Source organism: Clupea harengus, chromosome 24 (genome assembly GCF_900700415.2).
Source record: "Clupea harengus chromosome 24, Ch_v2.0.2, whole genome shotgun sequence".
Lineage (NCBI taxonomy): Eukaryota > Metazoa > Chordata > Actinopteri > Clupeiformes > Clupeidae > Clupea > Clupea harengus.
Window position 1 is genome coordinate 18,740,240 of NC_045175.1, and position 25,358 is coordinate 18,765,597.

The 25,358-nt window shown below is 40.8% G+C and overlaps 1 protein-coding gene across 1 annotated transcript; it reads left to right on the forward strand.

Annotated features, from left to right (window-relative positions):
* Positions 1-10,535: 10,535 nt before the first annotated feature.
* LOC105893758 (NACHT, LRR and PYD domains-containing protein 12-like) lies at positions 10,536-24,897 on the forward strand. The gene is made up of 12 exons (XM_031562085.1): positions 10,536-10,539; positions 11,744-11,911; positions 12,359-12,529; positions 12,791-12,862; positions 13,811-15,401; positions 17,640-17,816; positions 18,044-18,217; positions 19,004-19,177; positions 19,718-19,891; positions 20,293-20,448; positions 22,333-22,376; positions 23,444-24,897. Exons 1-12 carry the CDS (start codon positions 10,536-10,538, stop codon positions 23,977-23,979), a joined length of 3,441 nt encoding a protein of 1,146 aa, XP_031417945.1. The 3' UTR covers positions 23,980-24,897.
* The last annotated feature ends 461 nt before the right edge of the window (positions 24,898-25,358 follow it).

Consider the following 25,358-nt stretch of genomic DNA (forward strand, 5'->3'; position numbering starts at 1 on the left):
TGACGACTAAATGGATGATGTTAATGGTGTGAAGCAAGAAAGAATGGTGTCATACAAATCCTACCTGTTAATATATGAATGTATCTCATTTGAGAATGTAGTTGCAAGGGGTTAAATACTATAAGAATGTAGGCAATACATGCATACAACGACATGCAGGGTAATTTTACATATGCTGAAAGGCAACAGAAAAACTGTTGTCGCCTCAACAGCAAGGATTTCCTGTGAAAAGGGTCTGTGGTCAGGTAACCATGGCTACGGGGCCTATGTGTGAACTGCTATACCCTCTGAGCTTGCACAATAACATGCAAAAGCCAACTACTGTGTTTTCCTTGCATAGACTATTATCCACATTATCCATATTTACTCGTCACACATGTAGAAGTTGCCTGTCAAAGGAACTGGTGGAGTTCACTTGTTTTATTGACGTGGTTATTTTTCCAGAGCTTGTTTATTGTTAGTTTAATGGAGGACTATTGTCTAAGTTTGGCTATTTTGCCCATTGCAGTCAGCATTAAAATGTTTCAATAGTGGTTTAATTTCACAATAGTGTGACAAACTTGGGGGCTTAGTGTACAGTGTTGTTACCTGGCTGTCACCAATGATGGCAAGTTAGGGAGATGCGGATGCTGCTATGCAGGGTGCTTTATCTGCGTGTGGTAACTACAGTTGCTGTCAAGATAAATTGAAGGGGGAGGAGCAAGGGCTCATGTGGTTTTGCAGAATTAGAACCCAAATATAGTTGTCATAATAACAGAAAGCTTTTAATTCAAAATTGGCTTCAAAAATAAAATATTAAATTTGGAATTGAAAAGATGCCCTGCAAAAAGGGCACTCATCAAGTCAGAGGACATAAGAGCAGGTGCTTGGGGACCACCTATGTGCACTGCTGACTTATTTCACTCCAGGGTGAAGAGACAAAGAGAAAAAATTAGGGGAAAAAAGGTAGAGTTTGGCTGCCAATATGCATATATGTACTTAATGGATATGGTGATGAGGAACAATGTTTCCACAGCCATCAGCATTTGTGAGCAAATGTCACGCTATAAGAGAGAGACGATTTGGTTAGTGAACATGAATTTTATGAACAGATAAAGGGGAAAAAATGGTAAACAATGAACAGTAGGTAATATGGCCCCATCATCACTATGGGTATTAGTGTAATATGATATAGAAGGAGAGGGAGAGGCTGCCTGGCAAGGTGTATGGAAATTTCGTTTATGTTTAGTTTTGATGAGATCTGTTTAGTTATGGTTGGCAGACATGGTGTATGCACATTTTATTTATACAAGGATAGCAAGGGTAGCAGGATACACAAAAGTGCACAACTGACTGGCGACAACCACAACATGTGCCGCATGCTGTACCCGGGATCTGTAAGAGCTCTCAATCTGTAGCCCAGTTTTATTGATATTGGGGATTTTATGTGTTTAGTTGTGATGAGATATTTTTAACTATGTTGGTTGGCTTGGTGCATGGGGATTTTAGTTTTACAAGCATAGTGAGGGTGGCAGAATACAACAACAGCACACAAGTGGCTGGCGACAGCAGCAACTCCTACATAATAATTACATTTAATTATATATATATTGCACCAAAACAATAACATTTTCTCTAGGCACGTTAGGCCCAAGTCCTGAACCCCCCTAGAGCAAGCACAATGGTGACAGGGGCTAGGAAATACTCCCTGTTTACAGAAAGAAACCTTGAGAAGAAACTCCACACATAAGGGGGGACCCATCTGATTGTAGCCTGCTGGGTAGATAGGGATATACCATTTACCACATCATATTAATTAAGTTGTCATGTAAGTCTTTTGAAGGAGAGGATTTAAGTTAAGGTATTCATTTTCATCTTGATTTCATCATTCTACTTCCTCTTACTTGTCATTCCAGTGCTTCCCCTACTTCTGTCAACACGTCTGTTAATGGGGTAGCAGAAGTCGACCCACAGATCTGATTGGTCCACACGGCTGCTAAAAGTAAGCGCTTCATGAGATTCTCATCAGAGAGACGGCCAATCACACTGCTTAATGTCTGTCTTTCTTTCTCTCTCTGTATATATCTGTCTGCCTGCCTGCTTGCCTGTCTGTCTGTCTATCTTTATGTATTTATTCAATTGAAGACACACAGACCAGTGTCTCCAGTGCCCAGCTGTGTGTCTATGAAGAGTGACTGGTGTGTGTGTGTGTGTGTGAGAGAGACAGAGAGAGTGTGTGAGTGAGTGTGTATGCACTAAATAAAGAGAGAGAATGAATGAGTATGCAGACATGCTAACCTTACTAACTATTAGGAAGAATTGCTAGCTAAATCTATTATTATGTCAGGTTATGGTGGAGTGCTGAACGCCGCTACACCTAGGGAGCCCATGTAGAAGTACGAAGCTAAAACATGTATCCTAGCTGTGTAACACATATCCCGCATTCCACGTTCCAAATCCGAACATAAACTGTCAACATGAATAGGCTATTCTTTAATAGGTTACACAATTTCATCAAATCTTTAGAAACACACAGACATAATGCACATGGATATTAACATGTAGCATATTGTGACGAGGAAGAAAGAGTTAAAATCACATGATGCCAGGATCAGCATGTTTCACTTCAAGTCACATGCTGTCCCCAGTTCTCCACAGCAAGTGGGTTTGTGGTAAAAGGAAACAGAAGAAAAAACTTGACAATAATAACTTGAAATAAGTTCATGTGAATCCAATGCGTATGTAGTATTCATTGATAGACAGTAACTTCATTAGAAGTGTTTTCTCTGTGACTGGTGGTGTAATAGGGTTACACTATCAGAAGAGATTCATATGCAAGAGTGAGGACTACACAGTATAATATCTAACTCTTCCAGCCCCAAGGTGCCCTGTGGGGCACTTGGTGGTATTTTGATTAATATATTTTAAAATCTCTGCGAGTTTTTGTCCTACAAACATAAAACTAAAACCCACAGCAACCTTGAACCCTTTTCTTTTAAAATATATTAAGTTTGAAACTAAAATATAAATAATCACTTTGTAAGGACAATATAACGAACCCCTTGCACATTTCAGCCTCTGAGTGAGGTTTCGACCCTCCCATTAGCAAATGACAACTATTCATATGATAAGGGGATGGTAAATCAGTGATCACTATTGGGTCACAATGAGATCTTGAGTATTGAATCAAATTATCAGCTTCTATTATTTCTGCCATTAGAAAGAGTATGGTGTGTTCTTAGTCAATTAACATCAACACATATTCTGTGATAGTGACACTTTGCTCAGATGTTTGTTTACCTTGCCTGCTGTAGCAACACTGGGTTATTGCAGACAGAATTTAACAGAAGCAGAAGTCTAAAGGAGAGAGAGAGAGAGAGAGAGAGAGAGAGAGAGAGAGAGAGAGTGTGTGTTTGTGTGTGTGTGTGTGTGTGTTTGTGTTTGTACGTGTGTGTGTGTGTTTGTGTGTACGTGTGTGTTTGTGTGTGTGTATGTGTGTTTTAAAATGCCCAAGGGCAAAAACAACTTTGTACTTTGTAACAAGTAAGGACTTGTATACGTGTGTGTGTGTGTGTGTGTGTGTGTGTGTGTGTGTGTTTGCATTCTTCTTAGCCTAATATCTTATATCTTATATAAACAACATTAATATCTTTCCTTACACACACACACACACACACACACACACACACACACACACACACACAAACACATGCACACAGACAAGCACGCACACACACACACACGTGCACAAGCATGCACGCTCAAACACACACACACACATGCACGGACACGCACGGACACGCACATGTCCCTCCTCATCTCCTCTCACACACACACACACACACACACACACGCACACGCACAGACACGCACAGACATGCACATGTCCCTCCTCCATCTCCTCACACTTCTCAGCCACTGTTAGTGACGACGAACACGGCCAGCCTGGATTCCATCAGGAACTCACACACTTGCACAATACTACAGGAGGCAGCACAGTGTAGAGGGGACCTGGTGCGGAGTGGCTAGTCTAGGAGTCTGTTTTTTCCGACTCTCTCCTGTTGATCCAATGCTCAGTCAAACAGGCCTTCACTCACCTGTTACCCATGTAATGGCAGGTTTGAGGACACAGTCTATTGGACAGCCTGAGCACCTATAACATACTGGCTTTTGGATCTCCTACCCTATAAATTGGAGTGGCGTAGTCTGTGTTTGTGCCTTGTGCCTTCTCTCCTTCAATAGGTAAAGCCACGCAGTGTGAGTACTGGTGCTCTCTGGTGAAAATATGTACTGGCAAGAAATGTCAGGAGGAATTCTACTCCAGTTCTTTTGCTAGATCCTCTCTAGGCATATTCATTTGACAGCTGTGAGTGCTACTGGCAGTGAATGATGTCACATGCTTTACAGGTGCTTGTTACAGTCATACTGCATTGAGGAAAGACACGCTATTTGGGAAATTAGAATTCTTAGAATTGACCGCACCTCACAGACTCTCTCATAGGGATGCAGCTTTATGTCAGAGCTGTCTTTGTCTACTAATCTACATGATAACTGCTTTAATTTACACCGCCTACCCCATTTAAAGGGATTGACCTGTAGAGACATTGTATGCAGAATCTTTTCAACACATCTGATATTTTTGAAAAGTGTTCTGTCAAAAACAGAATACCAGTTAAGACAGATAGACAGTTTCTCTTAGACATGGGCCAAAATAAGGTGCAGGTCGTAAAACCTAGTAAGCTCTCAGACACGAGTCATATGAAGGTCTTCAAACCTATTTAGATCTTGAAATAACCTGTCACTCTGCAGCTGAGCCCATAATCTCATATGACCTCTCTGTTAGGTTACAGGCATCAAGTCTGCAAATCATTTGTATAATGTCATTATATGCAGTTGCTAAGATATACACAACAGTATTTACTTCAAGTCAGGGACACCATGGACTATAAAGCAGAGGCTACAACTTATATGAAGAACTTAATTGTCTCTAATAAGCAGCCCGAGTTGATGACACATTATATTAGCCCTCCTATTATCTGTGGGGTCCATTTGACCCCATTCAATGTCTAACGTCTCTAAATAAATGATTGACATATTTTCTTTTGCTTCATATTTAATGACTTTTCCTAATTTAGTGGGGACAACTGGGTACACACAAAATGAACATAATGATATGTTTTTTAATGTCCTATACACATGCTCTACGCATCGGTGTTCTTTCAGGTAAATTTGACCCCAGGCTGTTATAATTGTATAAAATATGTAAGAAATATCAACATTTTACACACATTGTTACTATTCTTGATAACAGAAATAGTTTTTCATTCCAAATGTTATAGATAACAACAATATGTCCTTAGAAATAATGAAAAGCCATGAAAACCTCATCTCTCTCTCTTCTCCGTCATGTAGATCCTATAGTGTGTGTGTTGTGAGTGAGTGTATGTGTGTTTGTGTGTATGTGAAAGTGAGTGTGAGTGTGTGCGTCTGTGAGACAGTGAGGCCTACTCTGCTTATCAAGATGCATAAGACCAATGTTGATGTTACTGTACATATTTATGCAATCACTTATTTTACATTACTTATCTTTATTTAATTGACATTACTTTGTACTTGGTTTTCACTTTGACATTAAAGAGGGTTTTCTTATATTTTTTTTGTTTTGACCATCATTGATTTATAAAAGCAATGAAAGGGTGAAACATCCAAGGGGGTGAATACTTTTTATAGGCACTGTTGTTAGACAGCAACTGACACAAGAGCACTTATTACCAGTACCATGTCCGAGTGTGCTTTCTAAGTTAATACGTTTTGCTAATATCACTTTGAGATGCCTTGCTAGTGGCTAAACCTTATGATCAAAAACTAGTCGGCAACTTTACTAACACAGCCAAACATGGAGCAAGCACAGCGACACATAACATAGCAAGCCAGCTGAGTTATAACATGAAGAAGGCCAGCTCAGCGTCTTTCTTCCATCCTTTTCACTCTTTTACCTTTCGCAATTGAGTAAAAGCCAGTTTGAGATGTATTCTTAATCAGGTCACTCTCTCTTTCTCTCTTCCTCGCTCCCTCCGACATCATCTTCTTCTGTCTCTTGCCAGCTCAGAAAATATGTCTTTACTGAGAATACCGAACTAGCTGCTTCTTAAAGCCAGCTAAAGGGTCTGACCAATTGATGTTGGTGTCTGACGTGGTGCCATAAAGCAGTATGAGGTTCTTACACAAATATTAAAAATCAAATGATGATGTGCTTCATACTGCAGGTAAAGGAAAGGCCACAAATCGGTGCTTCTCTGACACAGGATTGCATAGTATCAAATCCCTGTAATGCTAAAGAGTGTCTTGGGATGCCATATACAGTTCAACAGTAGAGGGAGCACACAGTCTCCATTGTAAAGACACGAGGCCCCTGCAGTAGAATTAAAACAACATTAAAACTCAACCTATCAAACACAGTGATGAAAACCTCCTGTGTTTATTTCCTGATAGTCAGCTTTAGTCCAGTTAGAGGACTAACTCTTGTATACTGGTGAGAGTGTGGTGGACACTGAGCAGTTTGAACAGGGTGGTTAAAGTCCATCCTTCTAATCTTAAACACCAGCATCTGCAGTCCTACCCTGAGAATTATTACAGATGTAAATAGTGTACCAATAAAGATGTTTTTGGACACTTGAACTTTATGTCGAAGACTATGTACAAATAGACACCAAAAGTTATGTGTGTTTAATATGTTACCGTGACTGACATGGCTGAACCTGTTCTCCCAGAATGCCCTGGGTTGGGCCTTTCTTAGCAAAGGAATCCAGCCAAACTAACTGAAGGAAAGGCTTTGCTTTAAAAGTGTGTGGGTGTGAAGTGTGTAGCAATCATGAACATATCATAAGCACACACACACACACACACACACACATGCACACAAGCACGCACACACACACAGAAACATACACGTATTGTACAAACAGCCATGGGAGTTATTGTAAATGTTATCTTTTTTAACTTACTTTAACTTTAACTTACTGTAACATTTCAGACAAATATGTGTTTGTGGTAAACTTACTGCATTTGAGGCTTTTTGTAGTATTTACAATTCAAAATGTAATTATGAGTCACGCAATGTTCCGGAAGGCCAAACCTGAGTTAAATTCCAGTGATTAAAGAAGCTCCACCAGTCCTGTGCTGTGGGTTTTCTGAGCAACGCTGAAATAAGCTTTGACTATAGCATGAAGCCATCAGTAGATAAGTTAGTGTTATCATGTGGTGAGCGTAAAAGGGTGGTGGGTCTACAACTGCAGTCGGCAAATCAGCTGTTTTAACCTTTTTAACCTTGGAGGTCAGAGTGATTGATATGTGATGTAGCTGATGCGGAATTTGATTGAATCAATCCAACCATTCTGCACTTCAACACTCAAGTCTACCTCGGACTCCCGAGTTGTGTATAAGGATAATTTTATTCAACAACAACAAGCTTGTCGGGCTCACTCATGTCTTGACAGACAAGAGAGAGACACAGAGAACCTGTTCTCCCAGAATGCTCTGGGTTGGGCCTTTCTTAGCAAAGGACACACACACACACACACACACACACACACATATACACACAAGCACCCGCATGCACACACACACATAAACATACACATACTGTAATGTACAAACAGACATATCTTTTTTAACTTACTTTAAACATTTCAGACAAACATGTTTTTGTGGTAAACTTACTGCATCAGGGGCTTTTTCTAGTATTTACAATTTAATTATGAGTCAAGCAATGTTCCAAAAGGCTGATCTATCTAGAGCAGTAGAGGCGTACTGTCTCTTGTCAGGAATGTCTAGACATGAAGCTGAAACCTGAAACTGTGACACAATGACGCGTTTTTTTTTTTTTTTTTACTTCTTCAGCTGACGTCAAATTCCAGTGATTTGAAGAAGCTCCACCAGTCCTGTGCTTTGGGTTTTCTGAGCAACGTTGGAATTAGCTTTGACTATAGCATGAAGCCGTCAGAATGTAAGTCAGCTTAATCAGTCTTGTATGCGTTCTGGGTTAAACTTGCAGATATTATGCGGTTAGATGTAAGCCTGGCAGTGGTGACTACATTTGCTGATTTTAGTTGATTGGTGTTGATCATTGAGCGCAGTTGTGAAATAGTCACTTTCTGGGTCCATTTTCCTTTCTCTTTTGTCAAGATCCATTTTTCTCAAGTCCATACCTAGAATAATTGTTAATCTAGTACAGAAATCACGTGACTGAGTTTGTATGTGAACTGTGTCTGTCGTGTCGCTTTTGTGGTGTAACTTGGCCAATCCTCTGCAATAAAGTTGCTGTAAGGAAATAAACGCATGGCTGAAATTCATGCATGCTGGTAAACTAGTCTGCATATCTCATCTTGACAGCTTCTCCAATCATAGATTACTCCAGTGGAAACGAAGGCAACACTGCGCAACAAAAAGGCTTTGCTAATTAGAAAATTATTAAATACAAAAAAATTAATAATTATGGATATTGAGATAACTACCTGAAAAGCATGCAACATTTTGCAAACACCACCAACAGCCCAGCTGGCACTAATAAAAGCTTGATAACATGCCGACTGGTGTCTTTTTAGTGATAATGTTGGCGATGTCGTGTTGTGAAAGTCCTCTTACATTGTCACTGGGTTTACAACCCGGACCACAGAACTACATACTGCACAGCCTGGATGGCTAGTGGGCAGGACAGGTGTGTTTATCTGTCCTTCTAATGACCAAATACCATCTAAATGAATTTGAAGATGATGCCAAAACGAATTACTCATAAAAATGTTGCATAGAGTTGTTCTAATATCTTCTTCTTTCTCTCCTCCACCTTCCCACTCTAGCCACATACACACACACACACATTATTTCATGCCATGTCTGTCCTCTCCTCCTCTCTCTCTCTCTCTCCCTCGCTCTCTCTTTCCACACACACACACACACACACATATTCTACCATGCCATGTCTATCCTATCTCTCTCTCTCTCTCTCTCCATATCATAAACACATCATGAACACACACAGAAACATACACATAATATACAAACAGACATGGGAGTTATTGTAAAGGTTATCTTTTTTAACTTATTTGAGACAAATATGTTTTGTGGTAAATGTACTGCATTTGCGGCTTTTGTAGTAATCCCAATGTAATTATGACACAAGCGATGTTCCAAAAGGCTGATCTAGAGTAGTAGAGGCGTACTGTCTCTTGTCAGGAATGTTTAGACATGAAGCTGAAACCTGAGAATGTGACATAATGACTTTTCTTTTCCAATGATTAAACAAGCTGGTGTGCTATAGACTGTTTGTCCTTTCACTCATCCTGTAAGAGTATAAAGTATAAAGTATAAAATTAAATTTTTGTCCCAAAGCAGAACAGTTTGCTGTATCTTAAACAGGAGATCTGTATTAAACACCAATAGGCCAAATAAACATTACAGACACACATACACAGAAATAATACAGTACATATTCTGCCAGTGTTGTTAGTTGATATACACTGTATATACAGTATGTGGTTATTTAAATAACAAAAATGTTCTATATTCAATGTAAAGTGTTTAAAAAGTCCAAGAGTCCCGACAGGCCGCAGTGTGACAGCATCCTAATGTGTATCAGGCCTCAGTGATCCCAACACATCCCATTACTATTGTAGTCAGAGGGATTATGTACTCATATCATATGGCCAGGCTGTATTATATCCTGCCATCATATAGGAGTTGCCTGAGAGCCTTTTACTGACTCCTATTTTTGGCACCTATGATATGTTATGACATTTCATATTATGTGAACATCACAAGAGAGACGTGTGCCTCAGTCCTTCTACTTCATGTGCAATTGCTGTTCTCACATATTCATCATATGGAATTGTTGTGTCCTCAGGGACAGTTGAGGAGTGGCTAAGGGACGACTCCATTGGACACTGAGGTAAAGTGGATCATGGCATGAGTGGTGATGGGTGTTGATGAGTTGTGGGTTCATAGAAATGATGTGTGCATTGTTGGTTAACTTACAGACTTCAGCATGTGTATAATGAGCTAAAACAATGTCATGTTTATTCTTCAGTTTTTCCTTCAGTATTTCTTGCGTTATTGTTCACAGAAATCACAGAAATATATTACAATAGCCCCCTCTAAAGGTCACCTTTGTCACTGTCACCAGTTACTTGCAGAGGGAAGCGTTCACAGAAATCAACAGAAATATAGTAAACCTTGAAACTGTCGCCAGTTACTTGCAGGGAGTACTGACCTCCTAAAGATTGGAAACTATAATCCAAATTATGTTTTGGAACTGTCAGATTATTTCACAAACACACACCCACACACACAGATGCACACTGTTTAATATTCACATGAATACAGACCAAAAAGAATATCGGTGCTTAAAGGTGCTGAAGTGACAAATAAAACCAAAAAAATAACAGGACATTTTGTCATATCACTATTACTTAACATACTCTTACTGTAATACAACGAGCAATGTTTTTGTTTGTTTAATTCACTTCAGGGAGGTATTCCAGGTATGTGTCTTAGTGACAACCATGGGTGAGGCAGTGGACACATACACACACACACACACACAGCTCCTTTTTGACAGTTCCACCAAGTGATATAGTGTACCGTTGTAGCCATACTCCTGTGTGATTATAATCCATCATCAAACACATATACCTTTATTGTAAGTAAAGATATAAGTCCTGAATGCAGTCTTTTACTCTTTACATTAATGGAACATGGTGGACTTCAGGCTTCATAGAAATGGAAGTGAACTTTATTCCCCTCAAATACACCATGGCATCTGTACTTCTAGGCTATTAAGGCTGTCGTCTTCATAACTTCTGGTGGGAGGCTATCTATCCATCTAGCTGCAGCTCTCAAAAACGCTCTTAGCCCTGGGGCCTACAGTAATGTTAAGGTGGCCCAGGCTATCTAAATAAACAACTAAGGTTACTCTAAGGCTGCTTTTCCTCTCACAAATGTTACTACCTGGTGGCAACAGTGTTTCCTTGAACCCATTACAGCCCGACAACACGCATATTACAGTTACAAGTAAACCAAAGAGTTGCTAAACAAAAGGGCTTCGCTTCCCCTTATCTTGCATTGAGGAAAACAGAATTGCATGACCCTTGTAATGTTCCTAGACAAGCTTAACTTGACTGGAAAACAGCCACAGTTTGTGGTGGTTTCTTGAAAGGCAAGTTTTGTTGCAAATCCTGAGACTAATTTTTTCATTTTTTGAAAGCTGCCAAAAATCATGTGATAAGATTAGCCTCATGAGCACTTAGAACAAAAGTTACAAATGCTAGTGTTTCTGTGTTACAGTTTGCCATGTAGAAGATTAAAGCATACTCTTTACGTCTTTGTATTTAAGACAATTCTACCTCATAATCATGTATTGTGTACTATCACCTCTTATTAAACATGTACATAGACATAAACACACACACACACACAAACACGCAAAGAAACACACAACACAGACAAACAGAGAAGGGAGAGTATAATTTAATTGTGAAAATTCAATTATGCTTTTATCAATTGCTCATGAAAAAACATTTGTTGTTTTGAACATGAACTATCCCCCCAACATCTGACCTTTTTGAAAACTGGCCCAGCCTGACCCCCAGCCTCAAATTAGTAGCGGACTAATCATCTGCAGCCCACAATGCCTGCACCCCTGAAGGAAGTGCTGAGGAAAACTCTGGACAACCTCACGGGCCGATTTAAGAGGTTTAAGCACGACCTTCAGGACCAGGCCAAATTGCATCGGGAAAGCTGGAGAAGGCCGACACAGATGACACTGTGGACTTGATGGTGCAGGTGTACAGCACGGGAGCTGGGGACGCCATGTTGACCATCTTGAAGAAGATGAACAACAACCAGTTGGCCATGGACTTGGAGAGATATCTGGAAGAATGTAAGTGTGTAGCTCACAGCCTCTGATGAGGCGGTTGTTTGTGCATGTGGGAAGAATCATATATATTCATAATTTCTGTTTCTCCTAACACTATGTATCTCTCTTGCTCTCTCTTTCACTTTCTCTCTGCCAACTTTCTCTGTGACTTTTTGTTTCATTTTAACCATCTCATCATTTCTTTCTGGTCTTTATCCATCATTCCCTCTTTCCATTTCTCCCATTGAGTTTTTTTCAATGTATCTCTGCCTTTCCCACTCTCTTTCTTTCACCTCTCTCCCTCTCTCCCTGACCCCTTCTATCGGTCCATCTCTCACTCTAACTTTCCATTTCTTTATATGGTCTTTCCTCTCCTTGTCTCTCTTTCCTTCACTCTCCATCTTTCTCTTTGCTATCTACCCCATTCTCCATCTATATGTCTTTCTCTCTCTTTCTTTCTCTCTCTCTAAGTGGGAGGCCAGCAGTGTTCCCCAGGTCTGGCCGGAGTGGGTGGAGGGGTCAACGTGAATGCCACTGCTCACTCTGAAGGGATGGTGAATGCCTCAGCCGTGACTGGCTGCACCATCAGAGGCCCTGTCACATTCAACTTTGGACAAAGCCCCATGCCACAGCAAGAAGGGGGTAATGATCCACTGTCAGACATTTGGATATAGTGGCATGTTAACTGCAGTACACACATACACACACACACACACACACACACACACACACACACACACACATGACCATTACATATTTGTAAGAAGGTGAGACTGGAGATCTGGAAGAATGTAAGTGTGTAGCTCACATTCTCTGATGAGGTGATTTTTTGTATATAGGAAGAACCACATGTATTCCTTGTATCTGTTTTTCTCTCTCTCTTTGACCCTCTCCAACTCTCAGATCTGGGGAGAGTGGATGGTGGGGTCCAATTAGACATCCCTGCTGACTCTGGAGGGCCAAAACAAGGAGGGGGTAAGGACCCAATGTCGGCGATTTCACATTTGGATCCAGCGCATATTAGCTGTAATACACACACACACACAAATATTATATAAAATGGTGTATTTATGATATTCTAAGTAGGTGAGACTTGGGGATTCATAAGTGCTGAACAGGAAAAAGAAGATGGTTTTTATTTGAAGTTTAAGTACAAAAGATATTAGAGAAGAGTTGGGTCTTCAGCTGCGTTGGGAGTGATACTGAAATCCCACCAGTGAAACTCATCCCACCACAGTGGCACCACTGACAGCTTTTGGCTGACTGGTGTAGGGAGAGACCACCAGACTCTCTGCTCACTGGGTGAGAGTGTTTAGATAGGAGGATGTTGTTGAGGGGGTGGCTACCATCGAGTGGAGCATCAGAGCAGAAATCAGTGAAGAGAGATAAACAGAGGTGTGACGTGTCCTTTATTGCTAATACAAAAATGGTACCACTATGTATCGGGTGCCGTTCAGGAAATATGTCAGTACTGGTTTTGTACAAATGCATTGGTCTACTTGTTCACTATATGGTTTGTTGGCATGTATATTGATTTACATTGGTTTTGTTTCATAGTATTGGTCATTATGCACTTGTATTGAACCTTGACTGAAACTGTTAGTTATGCGTTTCACATATGAAAGAATGTGAACCTTGATACATTTATTTGTGAGACTTGGATATTAATACAGATATGTAAAGTTAAGTATAAGAATACATAAAGAAGAAAAAAGTATGTTTAAAACAGTGACAGTTGCTTAGAGAAAATGAAAATACAACTACAAAATAACCACAGGAAAGGTCCAAGTAAAATGCTACACTGATGATGCATACAAAGCTAAAAAGTGAAAATCATGTATTAAGATTAAGGTGTCATATGCAATATAAACAACTAGTTATTTCCCATTTCACCATATTACATCTGACTTTTGTTGTCTTCAGATGACAATGCAGCAGAGGAGGTTAAAAAGAAGAAAGCATCACTAAAACAGAAGCTTCAGGAACAACTGAGACAAAGGTTTCCTGTCATACATCAAGAGTCTGGAGATTCCAGAGTAGAAGATATGTACATTGATCTTAACATCGTAGAGGGCTTCCCAAGCGGTACACACGAAGTGGTAACAATTAACACAAGACAGATTGGGAGAGGACCAAGCTCTGAAGATAAACAAGTCACGTTGGATAAAATGCTCACAGACAAGTTCACAAACGTTTTGACTTTGGGAATTGCTGGTGTGGGAAAAACCGTTGCAGTGCAGAAGTTTGTCATGGACTGGGCTGAGAAAAAAGCGAATCAAGACATGGATTTTGTTTTTGTTCTTCTATTTCGGGAGTTAAACTTAAGGAAAGAAAAATGCTACAGCCTTTTTGATCTTCTTGAGTTATTCTACCCTGATCTCAAAGATTTGAAAAACTTCCCCCAATTCAGTGGATGCAAAATTCTGTTTGTCTTTGATGGTTTGGATGAAAGCACACTCAATTTTAAAGTCGATTTAGAAGAGTGTATCTCTGTGCCTGAAGAAAAATCATCTTTGAACATTCTCATAACAAGTCTCATTAAGAGAAGGCTACTATCCTCTGCACGCATCTGGGTCACAACCAGACCAGCAGCAGCCAGTTTGATCCCACGTGAGTGTTTCAACTTGGTGACAGAGGTGCGAGGATTCAATGATTCCCAGAAAAATGAGTTCTTTAAGAAAAACATAAAGGATGCAGAGAAGGCCAACAGAGTCATTGAACATGTCGACAACAATAGGAGCCTTCAAATCATGTGTCACATACCAGTATTTTGTCATATTATAGCCAGTGTGCAAGACGAAGTACTGGAAGAGGACTCCGCCAAAACTTTGACGGAATTGTACACATTGTACAATGTCTCTCAGATAAAAAGAATGAATGACAGATTCCCGGACAAGAAGATGAATGCAAAGGAAAAAGGTCAGTTGCTTGTTAAACTTGGGAAACTGGCATTCAAACATCTGGAGAAAGGCACCCTGATCTTCTATAAGAAGGACTTGAAAGGGTGTCAAATTGATGTCAAGTGTGGAGCTTTGGAGTCTGGAGTGTGCACACAGATCTTCAAAATGGAAAGTGCCGCAACTGGAGAGAGCATTTTCAGCTTTGTGCACCTCAGTGTACAGGAATTCCTGGCTGCTCTTTATGTTCTCCATAAAGGTGTTCATTGGGCAAATCCCTTCCTCAAGACTTGGAGGGAGAGGTTCAACTGGCTGTTCACACACTCAAGGTTTGACCTTTACAGATTTGCTCTGGAAAAGGCCCTGCAGAGCCAGAATGGACAATTTGATCTTTTTGTGCGTTTTCTCATCGGCCTGGCTCCAATGTTGGAGCCTGAAATCCGGTCCCCGCTGAAGGTGGTCCTTCCACAGTTAGCTATCAGAGAAGTGTGCATCGCGAAAACAGTTCAATACATCAAAGACAAGATCAGGGAAGATATCTCACCAGAAAGGACTGTCAACCTCTTCCACTGTTTGAATGAGCTAGGGGACAACTCACTGGTTGAGGAGATCAACAGGTAAATACATCTATTTTTTAGTTGAAGAAAAACAACAAATATCTTAATTACTAGAGTATGTTGGTAAAAATACTGATGGATATATTCCAGATAAACATATGACAAAAAAAAACTATTCTTTATTTGTAAATGAATTCAGGTAATTTAAAACTGTCTGCTAACTGAAATGAGAAATGTTCAATTCAATTCAATTCAATTGTATTATATAGCGCAAAAACAATACAATTGTCTCAAGGCGCTTTACAGAGCCCAGAGCCTGGACCCCCTTAGTGCAAGCACAATGGCAACAGGGGCAAGAAAAAACTCCCTGTTAGTCAGGAAGGAACCTTAAGCAGAACCACGGCACATAAAGGGTCACATGAGGTCGGCCAAGTGGAGATAGGAAGGGGGGATAGGGGGAGGGTTGTGTGGCAGAAGGGGAAGGGAAACAGGAAGTGTTGTACACAGCATGCATTTGGTAGATGTACATAATATATGTATATACAGACATCAGGTCTGATACTTACAAAAACAGCTTGGGTATACACAGTGGGTATACACTGTGCTCATAGGGTTACTGTTACAGGGGTAAGGAGAGTAGGAATAGAAAAACGTCGGTGGTGGCAATAATATATATTGCATATAAATGCTAGCATAGGGTGTAGGGTAGAGTAAGTGTACGGCAGTTCGGTGGCGATGGGTGCAGTGGGCTGAGGGATTCTACAGGTAGATCGGGTGGAGAGACTATAGCAGCGTCCCATAGCGAAGATAGTCTAGACTAGGAGAGAAAGAAAAGACAGAGTGAGTGGGTGGAGTTTGGCTCTCCATATGCGTAGATGAGGAGTAGTGGTGGTGAGGAGCAATGTTTCCACATCCATCAGCAATTGGATCATGCTATAAGGGAGAGAACACATTTTTGTTAGTAGACATCAATTTTGGAAACAGATAAGGAGATACTTTTAAGTGAACGTTGTATTGGTTTTAGGGCTGTCAGCGTTAACGCGTTAATCTATGCGATTAATGCGGCCGCGATTAACGCGATAAAATATTTTAACTGAATTAACGCAACTTTAAAAAAAAAAAAAAATTGGAATATATTTGGATAGGACATGAAGTTATGACAGGAAGCGAGGCGGAAAAGAGGTGGGGAGAGGATTGTGAAATTACATCAGGCCAGACTTTAACCTGTGTCCCCTCGGGCAATGTAGACCGTAAGTAGGGGGCTTGGCCTACCATTTTATGGGAGCGATGAGGGACAGGTGGGGCTTGAATAGCCCCCCTTGTTCAAAGTGGGGAATGACAGAAAAAGTTTGAGAACCACTGCGGTAGTTGAAGATGGGGAGAGCTGAGAGATTGTTGGGCGGAAAGTCTCTGTTTAAGAGCCAAAATGACGGAACAATCGACAAAACTAAAGTTGTCTGTAGCATTTGTCAAGCTGAATTTAGCTATCACAGAAGCAGCTCGTCTTGAAGTTATCACCTTAATGCAAAGCACCCGACAGAAAGCAGTCCCAGGTTAGATGATCGCCAACCCACACTCCATGACTTCTCTAGGAAAATAACTAGACCAGTCCGTGAAAAGGTTACCATTTGGGTTGCCGGTGACTGTCGGCCCATCAACATAGTTGAGGACAGTGGGCTGGTTGAGGTGATTTTAATTGCTTCAGGGGAAATTCTTACGATTTACCGTTGAGGGGCACCATTGTGTTTTAAAAAAAATACAATTAAACAACAGTTTCTAAAATACACGCTGTCTGAAGTGATTACTTGTTTATTTATAAGATTTAGTCTTAAGAAGAAAAACAAACTTTTAATCGCGATTCATTTTTTTTAATTAATTAAAAAATGTGCGATTAATTAGTTCATTTTTTTAAATCGATTGACAGCCCTAATTGGTTCACTTACACGTATACAGTATACTGTTGTAACTGCACCATTTATAAGCTTGGACAAGCTTACTGTATTATGACAACTCCAAAATGTTAGTGCCCATTACAATCTCCAGAATGTATTTATTGTGTAGTGAAAAGGAACTGGATATTTGTCAGACCTGATGCTATTCACAGACAGATACATTACTGCTCATTCTTGTCATTTGTTTCGGCCTATTGTTCCGTAGTTTGTTTAGGAAGTAGAGAGTAAATTGCATATTGAGAAATAGAAGGTAACTTTGTGTGTTTTTTTTAATCAGAAGTCAACAGGAGGATTCTTAAGTGACAGAAATATGATGAATATAGTGTCTTTCTCATATGTTACCCAGATACAGAAACTCAGCAGATGAGGCGAAAAATCTGACTCCAGCCCAGTGTTCAGCTCTGGCTTACCTGCTGCTGATGTCTTCTAAAGACTTGGATGAGTTTGATCTGAAGAAATACCTGAAATCAGAGGAAGGGCTCAACAGAATGCTTCCTGTAGTGAAAGTCTCTGCGAGAGTTTGGTGAGTACAGTTTTGGGTGGGTTCTGTGGGTAAAGACTTGTTAACAACAATGATCAGCTTGGGACCATTTTGAAAATGTATTCTGACATACTGGCTGAGAGAGATGCTTATTTTATAAACGCTGTGTGTGTTTAACTGTGTATGGACATGAATACAAGTGTTATAATGTAAATAAATGTAACTGAGATGCCTCGACAATATGATGTTTAATTTTCATTTCTAAACAGGCTAAATCAGTGTCGACTCTCTAAAGCAAGCTGTCAAACGATGGCATCAGTGCTGCAAGGGAGACCTTCCCTTCTGAGAGAACTGGACATGAGTGACAATTACCTGCAGGATGAAGGAATGGATCGGCTCTGTGTGGGACTTAGAGATCCACAATGCAAGATGAAAACACTGAGGTCAGTTATGAGGCATATGAGAAAGACTCAATAGATGAAATTCAATAACAATTCCTCCAAAATTGTGTGCCTGGGTGTTTCTGTTCATATAAAACATAGAGAACAAGCAAAAGGGGGCGACAATGGTACAGGAGGTAGAGAAGTCGGTTAGTAATCAGAAGGTTGCTAGTTCGATTCCCTGTCGAAGCGTCCTTGAGCAAGACACTGAACCCCTAATTGCTCCTGATGTGCAGTGTGCCATCAGTGTAAATGTAAAATGTGTATACATTGTAAGTCGCACATATGTAAGTCGCTTTGGATAAAAGCGTCTGCTAAATGACTAAATGTAAATGCAAAAGACACAGAGAACACTGCATCTGCTGTCCTTATGTACAGATGTGTCCTGCTGTATTCATCTGTTTGAGAGTGTGTGTGCAGTTTATAAAGTGAAGGGATACAATTCCATGTCTACATTACGTCATACAGATTGTAGAAAAAGTCTGACCCTTTAGAATTGACCACGCTTTACTGTGTGTGTGTGTGTGTGTGTGTGTGTCGTGCCAGAAAGCGCTATATAAAAATACATTATTATTATTATTATTAAATATTATTATGAGCACCTGTGCACAGGTCTATGTGTTGGATCATGAATATTTTTGTTTATACTTTATATAAAAACACACCATGATGATCATATAGGCCCAAAGGATAGAGGAGATAGACAAGTTATGTAAAGAAAATCATAAATGTATGAAGAGAAGTGCTGAATAGTGTAAAATGTGCACATCAACTGTATTTTTTAAACAGGCTAAATCGGTGTGACCTCTCCAAAGCAAGCTGTGAAATGATTGCATTTACACTACAAAGGACATCTTCCCATCTGAAAGAACTGGCAATCAGTGGAAATAAACTGCAGGATGAAGGAGTGGAGCTGCTCTGTGTGGGACTAAGAGATCCACACTGCAAGATGGAGACACTGAGGTCAGTTATGAGACATATAAGAAAGACTCAATAGGTGAAATTCAAAAGCAATTGCTCAGAAATGGTGTGTGTGTATGTGTTTGTGTGTCTGTGTGTGTGTATGTGTCTGTGTGTGTGTGTGTCTGTTGTTTCTATTCATGAAACACAGAGAACAAGCAAAAGAGACAGAGATACAAAGAACACTGCATCTGCTGTCTTAATGTACAGATGTGTCCTGCTGTATGAGAGTGTGTGCAGTTTATAAAGTGTAGGGATACAATTCCATGTCTACATTACGTCATACAGATTGTAGAAAAAGTCTGAACCCTTTAGAATTGACCATGAGCTCCTGTGCACAGGTGAATGTGCTGGATAATGAATATTTTTGTAAACCAGTGTTTATACGTTTGATACAATCACAGAATGGCGGTCATATAGGGTCAAAAGAGAGGAGATAGAAGAGGTATGTAAAAGTTGTGTAAATGTATGAATGGAGGTGCTGAATAATATCAAATGTGTACATATATATTATTACATACATACATCGTATTTTTTAAACAGGCTTGATGACTGTGGACTCTCTAAAGCAAGCTGTAAAATGATGGCATCAGTGCTGCAAGGGACATCTTCCGATCTCACGGAACTTGACATGAGTGACAATGATCTGCAGGATGAAGGAATGGAGCTGCTCTGTGTGGGACTAAGAGATCCACAATGCAAAATGAAGACACTTAGGTCAGTTATGAGGCATATAAGAAAGGCTCAATAGGTGAAATACAATTGCAATTCCTCAGAAATGTTGTGTGTGTGTGTGTGTGTGTGTGTGTGTGTGTGTGTGTTTGTTTGTGTATATGTCTGTTTGTTTCTATTAATATGAAACACAGAAAACAGGCAAAAGAGACAGAGATACAGAGAACACGGCATCTGCTGTCATTATGTACAGATGTGTCCTGCTGTATGAGAGTGTCTGCAGTTTATAAAGGGAAAGGATCAACATTTTGAAATTACTTAGAGATCCTAAATGCAAGCTGGAAACAGTTTGGTCAGTTTTTAAAAGATTACCTAAAACAATATCTTTTATAAATGTATAGTCTGATTCTGTTGACTGTAATTGTGAAGATAATCTCTTGTTTCAGGCTGAGCCGTTGTCTTATCACACACAAGGGCTGTTCTTTATTGGCATCTGCCCTCAAATCAAACCCCTCTTACCTGAAACAGCTGGATCTGAGCTACAATCATCCAGGAGATTCAGGTGTCAGAGAGCTCACAGACTGTAAACTAGGATCTTTCAAGTGAGTGCTGGGTGTTTATCTGGGTGTAAATAACATTTTGATCGTAGGTGACATATTCTGGACAGACTGGCTATTCTCCTCATTTGTGTGTGGGTTTTCTTCCACATCCTAAAATGGACACAGTGGTGGTTTTTGGTGTACGTGACACAGGCTCAAGGGGTCGGGAGGGAGATTTCTAATGGAGGGGATGGGAATAGTCTTTTCACTATGAGCACCAACTTAGGCTATTACCACACTAATAGGTTTTTATTTTGGAACAGAGAACAATCTCGGTGCGACCAAGGGCAGCCAGTGTTCATGATTAGTGACTTTCTTGTTTAGCTGGTCTGTACTGTATGACCATGTGAGGTCCTCACTGATGTGAACTCCTAGGAATTGAATGGTGCCTACCTTCTCCAGTGTAGACCTGTCTATGTGAAGGAACTGATGATGTTGGTGCTCTCTATAGTTTTGCTGACATTGTGGGAATGGTTGTTCTTATGGCACAATGTCACTCAGCTTGACACGAAACTCCTGTATGCTGTTACGGGCCTTGAAGAACCAAAAGGTCCCTAGTAACATAAAATTGCCAGACTCAGAGTTGCGGGGTACATATAACTTGTTTATTTACAAAACAATGGCGGTTGCCGTAAAAAGGAGAAGAGAAAACCAAAATGTCATCCAAGAAAGCCTCACTATAAATAAATAGTCGCTGCAGCTTACCTCACTCGCAAATAAAGAAAAAAGAAGGTGAGTCTTCCGGGCAACTTCCTTGCCTGCACTATCTAACACTAAGCTAGAAAGGTGCTGACACATAAACAAACAACTACCAGTAAACAACTAGATGAAAAGCAAACGAAAAACCACATAAGACGCGTAAGTGTAATGTACGTGGAAATGTAGGATCCAAATGCTTGACTCGGAGACAGAGATGCAGAATAACAACTTTTACTGAATGGGTTCGGTACACGGTAAGACAGTCCAAATATAAACAAACAAATCCAATCAGGGATGGGCAGCGGGGATCGTCGTTTATCCAGTCCAGGGTCGTCACACAGGTAGTAGTTTGTAGAGGCAGAGGTACCGGCAAGGAGGAGGCAATCACGGAGTCGAGTAAACAGTCCAGGGTTGTTATCCAGGTAGGCGGTTGTGGAGGCAAAGGTACCGGCAAGGAGAAGGCAAACACGGAGTCGATTATACAGGCAAGGGTCGTTATCGCTAGAACTTTGGAGAACATGGGAAATCGCTGGAACTCTTGAGACACGGGGGAAACAAAGACGTACTGGCAACGAGACACAGGAACACACAGACTAAATACACTAGGTGATGAGGAACAGGTGCAAACAATCGGGGACGGGCAGACAATCAACAAGGTGGAGCACACACAAGGCAGGGAGTGAGGAGTCTGAAACGAGAGGAGAGATGAGTAAACAATCACAACACAGGCCCAATGTTGACAGATTGTGGTCTGCTAGTGAGGAAGTCCATGATCCAGCTGCAGAGCGAGGGGATAAGGCCCAGCATGAGTAGTTTGTCTGTTAGTGTGGAGGGGACAATGGTGTTGAATACTGAGCTGTAGCTAATGAACCGCATTCTAACATGGCTGTCTTTGTTTGCTGTGGAGATCCTTGGTTGATCTGATTTGTTGATGGGGAAACTGAAGGGGGTCCAGTGTGTCTATGTACAGCTGTATGAAAGTTGTCCTGAAAACATATCCCAGAAAAAATAACCAGGCTATGAAATATATTATCATTTTTGTATTGCAGCTTAGTTTTTTCCCTGTTGATCTACAAAACTTACATAGTTTTTATTGATTAAAATGATACACTGATAACAAATCAGTTCACATGCTAAACTCACAGTTTTGTGCTTCAACTGTATTTCCCTCTCCCCTTCTTTCTTGAGGTATGACCATGGAGGAGAGTGCAGGAGTAAACCAACAAGAAAATGTGAGTGATTTTATTCATTTTTCCCTGAAGAAATACATGATTGTATATGAACACACATATTCTCTAACACACACACAAGATATCATACTTAACATTCTCTTACATAGACATAAACAACTACACAGACAAATAGAGAGAGCGTGAAAGTGACAAACACACACATATATTCATTTACACTCACACACAAGAGATTGCACATCTACTCCTTCCTCTCTCACACACACACACAGAAATATCACAAGTACAGAAGAATGCACAAACACACTCACACACACACACACAAACACACACACACACACACACACACACAAAGATTCACATACACACAAAGGACTCCACCTATACTCCTTCCTGACACACACACACACACACACACACACAGAGAGACCCACACATGCACTTACTCAATAACACATACAAATATCACACATACACAAGGATGCACATATACACACATACACTCACGCACTCACTCCCCTACATGCATACATACACAAACACGCACACACACACGCAAGAGATCATACATATACTTCCTGACACACACATTCTTTTATACAGACATAAACAAACAAACACACACACAGACAGAGATATATAGAGAGAGAAAGTAAAAGTACATACACTAATTTACACCCACACATGAAAGATTACACATATACTCCTTCCTGATACAGAAATGTCACAAATACACATGGATGCACATACACACACAAGCACACACACACACACACACACGCACACACACATATTACACATACATCAAATGCGTATTTCCCGTGATCAAATGCAAATAAATTCATAACTGTTATAAAATGCAGTTTTCTGGATGTTTTTGTTGATATTCTGTCTCTCACTGTTAAAATAGACCTACCATTACAATTTTAGATCACGCATTTCTTTGCAAGTTACCAAACTTGCGAAATCGACAGGGGGTAAAATACTTATTCTCCCCACTGTATCTGAACATCTGTATGATTGTGTGTGTGTGTGTGTATATGGGTGCAGTGAACAGTCCCTTTCCTACCCCGTGTTCTGATGAGGATGTTCTCTCCTCTTGTCGGCAGATGGCTGTGAGGTCACACTGGATCCAGACACAGCACACAGATCACTTTCCCTCTCTGATGGGAACAGAAAGGTGACACGTGTGAGAAAGGATCAGCCGTGTCCTGACCACCCAGAGAGATTTGACTACTCGGATCAGGTGATGTGTAGAGAGGGTCTGTCTGGACGCTGCTACTGGGAGGCTGAGTGGAGTGGTAGTGAGGTTCATATAGCAGTGGCCTATAAAAGCATCAAGAGGAAAGGGATGAGTGCTGACTGTGGGTTTGGACGCAATGACAAGTCCTGGCGTCTGGAATGCTGTGGTAACAGTTACTCGGCCGGGCACAATAATAATAAGAGTGCCATACGTACCCCCTCTTCCCGTTCCAGCAGAGTAGGAGTGTACCTGGACTGGCAAGCAGGCACTCTGTCCTTCTTCAGCGTCTCCTCTGACACACTCACCCTCCTGCACACATTCCAATCCACATTCACTGAGCCCCTCTATCCTGGGTTTTATGTTAATTTGGACTCCTCGGTGTCCCTGTGCCAGATCACATGACCTCCCGATCCTGCAGGATCACCAGAGTCTGCAGAAGAGTCACACACTCCTGTTCAAACACCACTGTGTCATGCTGTGATCAGATTATAGACATTCCGTGTCTCACACCACTCTCCAAAATACCCGTTTTGACAAGGATGTCCAGATCTTTCGATTCACTGCCAGTCTTCAGGTGCTTCCAACCCAGCTTACTCTCTCCATCTGGTACCCTGACTCTCATTCTGTATTCGCCATGGACAAGATCAGGTCATAGAATCCATGTCCCATATACTGAATGGCTGATACTTCTATAAAGAACTGTATACCTCCAGACATGAGAGGATTGTGGACACTATATCTAACCATCTATCTGCCCTCCTACAGTGTCAACTCATACCAATTGTTTTGTTAAATCATAAATGTTCTCTTTGTGCAATGCAGACATGTTTTCTGATGCAAATGCCATCAGACACGATATTGTTATAATTGATGAGAGCGATAAGGAAGTGTTCATCCTGGAAATAGGCTGTTGTTTTGATTCATGCCTAGCAGAAGCCAGTGGAACCTCAGTCTCTTGTGCAGCAAATCTCTGGTTCTGGTTGCAAATGTCAATTTCTTGTATTCATTTCTGGCAGTTTGGCTCATGTGCATAAGCTGGTTACTAGGGGTCTCAGGATAGTTTGATTTAAAAAAAATGAAAGCAAAAGGGTTTGGGAAAGTGTTGGGAAAGTACTGTTCCATGTCATCCATAATTGGAGGTCGTCACATTTGGAGGATAAGGTGCTGTGTTTAGCCATAAGATGTGTTGTGCTGCTGTATAATTACTGCTGATTGAGTCACATGTTTGAATCATGGCTGAGCAATTAATGCATCTGATACATTTGGGTCCTGAAGTGTATTTGTTTTGAATTGTGGACTCAAATAAAGAAGTAAATTGTGTTTGTGTGTGTGCATGGCTCATTACTATCTGTGTGTGTGATCAACTATACCTATATATACTATACTATACATGGCACGGTGGCTCAGTTGCTTCCACTGCTTGCACTTCCGCCTCACAGCAAGAAGGTCATGGGTTCGATTCCCGCATGGGGCGCTGTTGGCTCTGGGGGGCAGGTCCTCCCCAGAGTGCACAGTGCTCAGGTGGGCTATCTCCCAGGCCTTTCTGTGTGGAGTTTGTATGTTGACAAGGGGTTTTCTCCACTAACGACCCCAACAGAAAAAACATGCAAAATAACAGAACACATGTCCATCCCGCTACAAGCTGCCCACTGCTCCTGGGGCGTCCTTGAGGAAGGACGGTCCAGGATGGGAAAAAAGCAGAAAATAAATTAACCGCAACCTCAGGCCTACCTGCGTGTGTGTGTCCTGTGTCGCCTCCGTATATGCACGTGTGTGTTCCA

What these genes read in the sequence shown, in the direction of transcription:
- LOC105893758 (XM_031562085.1), top strand. An exon ending in TGCAAGATGGAGACACTGAG is followed by an intron (nt 19,178 to 19,717) that starts GTCAGTTATGAG and finishes TTTTTTAAACAG; the next exon opens with GCTTGATGACTGTGGACTCT. An exon ending in TGCAAAATGAAGACACTTAG is followed by an intron (nt 19,892 to 20,292) that starts GTCAGTTATGAG and finishes CTCTTGTTTCAG; the next exon opens with GCTGAGCCGTTGTCTTATCA.